The following is a 10,000-nucleotide window of genomic DNA, read 5'->3' on the forward strand; positions in this document are numbered from 1 at the left end:
TGATTTCCCATTCTCCTCCTCCTCCTCCTCCTGTTCCTCCTCCTCCTCCTCCTCCTTCCTGATGGGACTTTATTCAGCCAATTGGAAAATCAGACTCTGAGGAGAGCGTGGAAGGGAAGGCGGATTTTCCCTTCAAGTGGATAAAAAATTGCCTGACCGACACACACATCACAACACACACACTAACACACACTACGACACACACACACACCCTACACACAACACACTACAACTACCACACACACACACACACATGCCCACAACACACACCCACACAACTCCACACACATATCAATATATATATATATATAATATATATGTATATATATTTAAATATATTGTATACTATATACTATAATATATATTAAATAATATAATATATATTAAATATATATAGTGAGTCAGGGATTGGGAATGGTTAAAGAAAAATGGAGAAAAGTGGGAGGTTAGATGCCAGCTGTTGTTTGCAAACACACTGCGCTTGTGGCAGGGTCCAGAGGAGGTATTGAGGAAGCCTGGTGGCAGAGTTTGGGAGAGTATGTGAATAGAAGAAAGCTAAAGATAAATGTGGGTAAAAAGTAAGGTGATGAAGAAGTACACAGGGGTGAAAGTGGTAGTAGACTGGAAGTGAACATTTAAGGGAGAGCGACTGGAGGAAGTGGATAGTTTTAGATACTTGGGTGCAAGTGTAGCAGGAAAAGGTGGAGTGAAGGTGGAGGTAGAATGTAGATTGAGAGAAGCGAGTAAATGCCTTGGTGGTTTAAAGAGTGTAATGAGAAATAGACATTTTGGGAATGGATGCGAAGAGGAGACTGTATGAAGGAGTGATTGTGCCAACAGCACTGTATGGGGCAGAAACGTGGAACATAAGAGAAGAAGAGAGAAGGAGTTTGAATGTGTTTGAGATGAGGTGTCTGAGAAGTATGGTGGGGGTTACTAGGCTAGATAGAGTGAGAAATGAGGAGGAGAGAACAGGGGTGAAAAAGGATTTGGGAGATAGGGTTGATGAAAGAATATTAGGATGGTTTGGACACATGGAAAGAATGAGTGAAGAAAGACTAGTAAAAGAGGTATGGAAGGCAGATGTGGAGGGAGTGAACATGAGGGGACGTCCTAGGATGAGGTGGATGGATGGGGTGAAGGGGGCTTTGGGGAAGAGGGGAATGTCTGTTGAGGAAGGAAGGGAGAGGACGGAAGACAGAGGTGAGTGGAGAATGGTTGTATATTAATGATGTTGTGACTGCATGAGGAGGAATGGTCGGGGGGGTGGGGGGTGGGGTAGTATGTGTGAGTAAATTTTGACGCAGCCCGAAGGGATTTCTCCCCGTCCTCTCCTTATATGCAAAGGGGGACGGAGAGGGGGGGTCGCCGAATAAATGAAGCGGCCTTGCTGTGGATGTACTGTGTCTTGCGACACTGCTTCTGACCCAGGGCGGTGGGCAGGGTGCAGGGATGACCCGTCATCCAGGAGGTGCTCAGATGAGAGGAAGGGTGGGAGGGGTGTGGAGTGTATTTAGGGATGAAATGGGTGGGAGTGTTTTTATGCCTTTCCCTTTTTGGCTACCTCCCTTGGAAGGGGGAAAAAGCCTTGGTATATGTATGTATGTATATATATATATATATATGCACACGTCCAGCTGCCCCTTACCAAGGGTGTTAAGACCTACCTTAACTCACTCGTAAAAAGTGCCCCTTTATATCCTTGATTCTGGCCACTGCAATACCATTCTAACTACTTTATGAAGGTTAGATCGTATTGCTATCAGGTCTTCGGTCTATGCCTCCATGTTCGTTCATGCCAGATGATTCTAGTTGGATTTGGGGACCCATTTGATTGAGGCTCAAGTTAGTAAACAGTGCGAATAAGTATACAAGAGGGGTGGGGACCGTCCGGCACATGTGCAATTTTTGGTCCGGCCCGCGTGCCATTGGGTCCGGCCCGCGTGCCATTTAGGTCAGGCCCGCTGATCATTTTGGTCGGGCCCGCGGGCCATTTTGGTCCACCACGCCATGGACCGCAGCGTTGACTCAAAATTCAATAAGTCCAAGTCTTAGGAACTTTAAAAAATATATATAAACTAATGTAGTACCAACTTCATTATATGAATAACAACACGTAAACTTTACATTAAAGATGAATATTCTTTATATAATATAAAAGTAGGCTGTGTTTTAAGTTGATCATTTGTTTAGTATGGGAACCATTTGATAAATATCTAATTGTCCGCAGGTAAGGAGAGAAAGGTTCCTCAACCCTGAGAGAGAGAGAGAGAGGGAGAGAGAGAGAGAGAGAGAGAGAGAGAGAGAGAGAGAGAGAGAGAGAGAGAGAGAGAGAGAGAGAGAGAGAGAGAGAGAGAGAGAGAGAAATAGGCGGTGCACAGTTCCCTCCTAAAGTCTAGTTCCTTTGCCCTTGATCACAACCACAATCTCATTCCTGAATTTTAACTCGAGCGTCAGAGGTTGGCAGCCCTGAGTTCACAACAATCTTCATTTCACCATCATTGATTGGTACGCCTGTCCCCCGACTCGTGCAAAACCCGGTTAACTAACTTAGACTCATTAAGAAGGAAGTTGAACGTACTTTGAGCCACAGATATCTACACTGTATTTTTTCTGGTTTGGTGTGTGTTTATATCGGATATTTACGACTTCGAGTTTAGTATGTCGTAACTGGTTTGTTTACATCGTACTTATACGGGTCAAGGGCTTTAACAAGGGTGATGAAGGCAAGGTCATCATAATAAGGCAACAGGGCAGGAGAAATTTAGGTTAAAGAAAGGGCGCTGAAACAATTGACTGTTCGAAGAGAAATTGAGATAACTTAATGGATAGGGATGACAGATGATAAGGGACATGGAACTCCATAGTGTAGGCCATAGGGTCTCCTGCAGCCTCCTCCATTTGTGTGTTCTTATGTAATATACAGTACATAAGGGTACTGTAGTACTTATAAGTGAAATCTGCTTGGCCAGAAACCCATTTCACGTTTGCGACTAAGCACCTTGGCCCTAGGTGCTCAGACTTCCAGGGCAGGCAGGAGTCATCGGGGTCGCAGCTCAGCGTCTCCTGGTGTCAGCTCTTATTCCGAATTGCCGGCGCCTCTGTCCTCGGGAGGAGATGAGGTCGTGTAGGGGAAGTAATAAAGGAGACATTGGAGGAGGAGGAGGAGGAGGAGGAGGAAGAAGAAGGGGAGGACGAAGAGGGAGGACAAAGCCGAGGAGGAAATGAGCCCTGTCAACCCCCGGGGAGGAGGAGGAGGAGGAAGAGGAAGTGTGAGAGGAGGAGGAGGAGGAAGAGGAGGAGAAGGGAGAGGAGGAGGAGGAGGAGGAGGGAGAGGAGGAGGAAGAGGAAGGAGAGGAGGAGGAGGAGGTGGAGGAGGTAGAGGAGGTGGAGGAGGAAGAGGAGGAAGAGGAGGAGGAAGAAGAAGAGGAGGAGGGAGGACAAAGCCAAAGAGGAAATGAGCCCTGTCAATCCTCGAGGAGGAGTAGGAGGAGGAGATGGAGGAGGAGGAGGAGGAGGAAGAAGAAGAGGAGGAGGAGGAGGAGGAGGAGGGGGGGAGCGAGGGAGTGGTTGGAAGGGACAATAGAGCGGGAGAAAGATAAAAAAGGATAAAATTCGTCAGGGCGTATAATCCTTGAGCAGTTCACCTATAAAAGCCAAGCCCCTCCTTCTGCGGTAGGTCACATCCTTTAGAGACTCGAGAGCGACTGCAAGAAGGCGTGGACACCCCCTCCAAACGCCCAAAGTTCAGCAGGTTCCTCCTACTTCGACCAGATCTCCCTCAACGTCTCAGGTTCCTCTCACTTCGGCCAGATTGTTGCCGAAGTTTCGGGTTCTTCGTTTCATCTCCATCAGGTCGTCGTCAGCGTCGTTGGTCTTCAAGGAAGTCATCATGAAGTGAGTTCTTCAGGATTTTTGTTTTTTTGTAACCCACCTACAGCACATTTTTTCTTTCCTAACCCACCTTGAGCACAGCCTTATGCATGTGTCCTGGCCGCCGCCAAGTGATTTCATTCATCCGAAAAACTATCACACTGGGCTGTTGTTCCTCCAACATCCTATTTATCGACTACCGTCTACCTTCAGCACTTTTTCCGCCGTCAAATCGCGATGGCAAACTATTTTGGTTTTCTCAACAAGAATAAATAGAATATCATTTGATCTGCTGGAGGGAACTCATTTTCTTCCAGCATATCAGATTCCCGTTTTCTTAACTGTAGTTTAGTATAGTAAACACGAACAGCCTCGCTAGGGCCTGTAGGCCTGCTGTTGTTTGTTCTTCCTTTGTGTTCCTTTGTGTTCCTTCCCAAAAGCTGCGAGCTGCAGATTTTCTCCAACAATCGGAGGAGAAATAGCCCAGTGTGATGACGCCTGAATCGTCTGACCTGAGAGGCTTAATCAAGAGTTATCTCTAACCCTGTTTGACTAAGCCTCTAAAGCAGAGGTTCTTAACCTTTTTTCTCCAATTCCCCACTTTTTTGTGAGCCAACTCTCCATTTCCCACCACAGCATCGGTCTTTGACAAATTCGATTTTAACCCATGCAGTGTTTAGTTACGAAACACTCCATGGGTTAAAATCGAATTTGTATATTTACAAATTCACGAAATGTGACAACAAGAAGACACCAGAAACAAACAAAAAGAAACAAAAACACATCGACTAAAAAACCAAAAAAAAAACCAGTGGTTCTTCTGTCCGACCAGTCATTCCCCACTTGGCAACTCCGCCATTCCCCACCAGTGGGGAATTCCCCACAGGTTAAGAACCACTGCTCTAAAGCAATGATTCCCAACCTGGGGTCCATGGGCCCCAAAGGAATTAGAGAGTTTTACGATCGAGATCCCATAGTAAAAACTAGTGGTATTAAGTGAATGCCAACTGATTCTACTCAGTGATGAACTGATTTCCGGGAGGCTAGAGGACAGCAAACCATAAATATGGGGTACATGGCAAAGAGGGTTGAGAATCCCTGCTCTGAAGGAGCTATCACACTGGGCTTCTTCCACGGGCCTCAACAGCGCCGACCGTTGAGAGTTCGTTGGAGTGAAAACCGACTTCGGTTACAAAATTTGAATTTTCAAATTTCCAATCATCAAATCATCTTTCCGTCATATATGATAACAAAGCTGAAGGATGAAGGATGAAGGATGAAGGATGAAGGATTGTAAACCTAGACTAATGTTAGACATACTGATGAAATGTTCTTAGAGAAGTCTAGATTTCCGTAAACGAAGTCTTATTCTAGTTATTCAAATGGAAGTTGAAGGTAGGATGTCGGAGGAAGAATGCCCCAGTGTGATAACCCCTTTAAGTCTGAATAAAATCGTCGAGGACAAAACAGAATCCTCTTTAAGAAATCAGGGGCTCAAGTTAAGTTTCAAAAACCTCGTCTGAATGACGGTTTGGGCCCAGTTCACACTAGCGGTTTGAACCGCGCAGAAACCGAGGCGGTACAGTGGTGAACGCCTCCACTGATTTATATTGTCATGATACAACCGCTGTTGAAAACGCTAGTGTGAGCAATGCCTTAGTGGTGACTCTCAGTGGAATGAACTAATCAGAATGGATAGATTGGCTTGTTGTCATGACAACCGTGAGTTGTCGTCAAGTGTCACCAGAGGGTAGATTTGTCTCATTTTATTATGCTGCAATAAGGGAATTTTCAAAAACAAATTTATCTTATTATGACTATTTTTATCAACATTATTATTATTATCATTATTATTAGAGAGGAAGAAAGGAGTTTGAATGTGTTTGAGATGAGGTGTCTGAGAAGTATGATAGGGGTTACTAGGCTGGATAGAGTGAGAAATGAGGAGGTGAAGAGGAGAACGGGGGTGGAAAGGGAGCTGGGAGATAGGTTGGATGAAAGAGTATTGGGATGGTTTGGACACATGGAAAGAATGAGTGAAGAAAGACCAGTAAAAGAGGTGTGCAAGGTACATGTGGAAGGAGTGAACATGAGGGGGCGACCTATGATGAGATGGATGGATGAGGTAAAAGGGGCTTTGGGGGAAGAAGGAAATGTCTGTTGAGGAAGGACGGGAGAGGACAGAAGACAGGGGTGAATGGAAAATGGTTGTACATGGATGATGTGATCCATGAGGTGGAATGGGTCGGGGTTGGGGTGAGAGGGAGTATGTGGGGGAAAACTTTGACGCAGCCCGAAGGGATTTCTCCCCGTCTTCTCCTTTTCTGCATGAGGGGACGGAGAGAGGGGGGGGTTGCCGATTTAATGAAGCGGCCTTGCTGTGGATATGCTGTGTCTTGCGACACTGCTTCTGACCTAGGGCAGTGGACAAGATGCAGGGATGACCCATCATCCAGGAGGTGCCAAGATAAGAGGGAGGGAAGAGGGTGGAGGGGGGTGGAGTGTGATAGGGATGGATTGTGTGGGAGTGGTTTTTATGCCTTTGTTTTTTGTCTATCTTCCTTGTAAGGGGGAAAAAAGCCTTTGTTATATGTATGTATGTATGTATGTATGTATCATTATTATCATTATTATTATTATTATTACTATTATTATTATTATTATTATTATTATTATTATTATTATTATTATTATTATTATTATTATTATTATTATTATTATTATTATTATATTATTCATTATCATTATTATTATTAATTATTATTATTATTGTTATAGTTATTATTATTATTATTGTTACTATTGTTATTATTATTATTATTATTGTTATTATTATTATTATTACTATTATTATCGTCATTATAATTCTTTATCATTATTATTATCATTGCTATTATTATTATCATTATCATAATTATTTCTATCATCATTATTATTATCATCATTACTATTGCTATTATCATCATTGTTATTATCATCATTATTATAATTATTTTTTTTCAGGAACTTCACCTTTGCACCTCTGTTGATGGTCTTGCTCATGGTGTCCTTGGCCGACGCGGGCTATGGCTACAGGCCCCAGTACCGACGCCCAGCCGTGGTCAGTATACTGTCGTCAGTAAAAAAAAAAAAAAAAAAAAAAAAAAGAGAGAAAGAGAGAGAGAGAGAGAGAGAGAGAGAGAGAGAGAGAGAGAGAGAGAGAGAGAGAGAGAGAGAGAGAGAGAGAGAGAGAGAGAGAGAGAGAGAGAGAGAGAGAGAGAGAGAGAGAGAGAGAGAGAGAGAGAGAGAGAGAGAGAGAGAGAGAGAGAGAGAGAGAGAGAGAGAGAGAGAGAGAGAGAGAGAGAGAGAGAGAGAGAGAGAGAGAGAGAGATATGGCGCCTCATTAGATGTGGTTACTCACTGTCTATAAAAAGAAACTGTCATCTTGGAAGGATGGTACGCATGACAGAGTGGCGCATTAACAAAATAAGATCAATAATTTCTCTTTCGAAGTGATCAAAATTCGTTTCAGTAATGACAAATACTTGTGTTCCAGAATCGCCGACCAGTGTTTTGTTGATTGACACCAAATCGTAAAGATACTTATTTGAGCCCTTTGGAGCTGTTTCACTTCATTTCACTTCATTTACCTCACATCAACTCATTCCATTCATTGCCATTTCATTTCACCCCCATTTCACTTCATCATGTTTAATTCCATTGCATTTCACCTCATTTCACTTCATTTAATTTCATTTCACTTCATTTCACTTCATTTCACTTCATTTCACTTCATTTCACCTTATATCACTTAATTTCATTTCACTTCATTTCACCTCATTTCACTTCATTTCATATCAATTTATTTCACTTCATTTCACTTATTTCAATTCATTTCTCTTTGTTTCATTTCACATCACTTCATTTCATTAGAACATAAGAACATAAGAAATAATGGAGACTGCAAAAGACCATAAGGCCTACACTAGGCAGCTCCGTATCCATCACCACCTGTCATCCCCATCCATAAAGTTGTCTAATCGTTTTTTAAAACAACTGATGGTTTCAGCGCTTACTACGTGGTTACTAAGTTTATTCCATTCATCGACCACCCTATTTGTAAACCAATTCTTGCCTATTTCCTTCTTAAATCACTTGATTACACTTCATTTCACATCACTTCACTTCGTTTCACTTCATATCCCTTAATCTAAGTGATTTTCTATTTAACTTCGCTTCATTTCACTTCCACCTCACTCGCCAGGTGTGCCCGGACAAGACCGTGTACAAGGTGGAGGGAGCCACGGAGACGGAGACGGAGACGGAGACGAAGACGGAGACGGAGAAGGTGACCGAGACGGTCGTGAAGCTGAAGCAGCACGCCACCAAGGTCATCGTCTCCACCAAAACCGACACCGAAGTCTCCACCATGACAAAGACCGTCTTCGTCCAGAAAGGCTGTCAACAGGCGGGGCATAGCGGTGAGTGACGGTTGACCGTTTCGATGTAGGTGTAGGTGTAGGTGTGTGTGTGTGTGTGTGTACTCGTATGTGTATGTGTATATGGATATGTATATGTGTATGTGTATGTAAATATATATATATGTATATGTATATGTATATCTATATGTATATGTAAATATGTATATGTATATGTATATGTATATTTTGTGGTAACCACCAAGGAAATCGGAAGAAAACAGTGGTTACCAGCAAAATTTGTGGATCACGTGTTGTTTTAGTGATCTTTCTGCATATATTATATATGTATATGTGTATGTGTGTGTAAATATGTATATGTATAAGTATATGTATATGTATATGTAAATATATATGTATTTGTATGTGTATTTGTATATGTATATGTGTATATGTATATAAATATGTATATGTATATGCATATGTATATGTACATGTATATGTACATGCATATGTGTATGTGTATATGCACATGTATATATGTATGTAAATATGCATATGTATATATATATTGCCAGTTTGAAGTCCACTTGTGCCGACTACGTTCCTTGGCAGCGGTCACTGATAACTGACCCACACGTTGTTGTTCTTTCACCATAACTTCCATTGTAGCCTCATGCCTATACGCAGAAATGCATGAAACTGCATTATGACACGCCTGTAGCCTACTACACGGTGAGGCTGTAAACAAACGGAGCACCCGCTCTGCACAAGAGATACTTTCTAGGTTTGAACGCCCTTACGAAAGGCGTCACCACACTGGGCTATTTTCCCTCCGACTGTCGGAGCAGATTTGCAGCCCGTAGCTTTCGGGAAGGAGTCTCATGTGCTGGAGGAAAACAAATTACCTCCAGCATATCAAATGACATTCTACGTAAATTGTTGAGAAAACAACCCAGTTTGACATCGTGATTGTGCTGCGGTAAAGGTGTTGGAGGTTGGCGGTACCGCCGATGAATTGGAGGTTGAAGGAAAAATAGCCCAGTATGATAACGTCTTTGGTATACAGATAGAATCATCAAAACTACAAACCAGTATTATCTATGAAATAGGCGACGTGTTTGAGCTATACGTTCTACAGTATCATGATTATGTCACTGATCGATTGATCGATTGATTGATTGATTGATTGATTGATTGATTGATTGATTGATTGATTGATTGATTGATTGATTGATTGATTGATTGATTGATTGATTGATTGATTGATTGATTGATTGATTGATTGATTGATTGATTGATTGATTGATTGATTGATTGATTGATTTTTTTCAAAATTCTGGTAGTTCTCAGAATGATCTATTTATATATAAATTTATTAATTTTACATTGACGGGCCTAACAAACAGCATAATTTATTGATCTATTTATTCGTTTATATATTTCTGCATTTCGGTAGTTACAAGACAGCATAATTTATTTATCTATTTATTCATTTATTTATTTATTTATCTATCTATTTATTCATTTGTTTACTTATTTATTTATTCATTTATATATCTATTTATCTATTTATTTATTTATTTATTTATTTATTTATTTATTTATTCATTCATTTATTTATTAATTAATTTATTTATTTCTATATACAGGTGGGTACCAGACTGCAGCTTGGTCGTGGTAGACGGTAACCGTATATGTCCATCTCGGTTGGCATTCTTCTTCATGAA

The 10,000-nt window shown here is 41.6% G+C and overlaps 1 protein-coding gene across 1 annotated transcript in view; it reads left to right on the plus strand.

Annotated features, from left to right (window-relative positions):
• LOC143019806 (uncharacterized) overlaps positions 1-10,000 on the plus strand; it is a 16,166-nt gene that overhangs the window by 5,145 nt on the left and 1,021 nt on the right. Inside the window, exons 2-6 of the mRNA XM_076175789.1 lie at positions 2,973-3,122; positions 3,680-3,897; positions 6,877-6,973; positions 8,117-8,333; positions 9,923-10,000. The exon at positions 9,923-10,000 is cut by the window's right edge and continues 1,021 nt beyond it. Of these exons, the coding sequence (XP_076031904.1) occupies positions 2,973-3,122; positions 3,680-3,897; positions 6,877-6,973; positions 8,117-8,333; positions 9,923-9,954 (714 nt within the window). The 3' untranslated portion in view covers positions 9,955-10,000. The remainder of the gene's footprint in view (positions 1-2,972; positions 3,123-3,679; positions 3,898-6,876; positions 6,974-8,116; positions 8,334-9,922) is intronic.

Source organism: Oratosquilla oratoria, chromosome 38, assembly GCF_046742065.1.
Source record: "Oratosquilla oratoria isolate Oo_2021 chromosome 38, ASM4674206v1, whole genome shotgun sequence".
NCBI lineage: Eukaryota > Metazoa > Arthropoda > Malacostraca > Stomatopoda > Squillidae > Oratosquilla > Oratosquilla oratoria.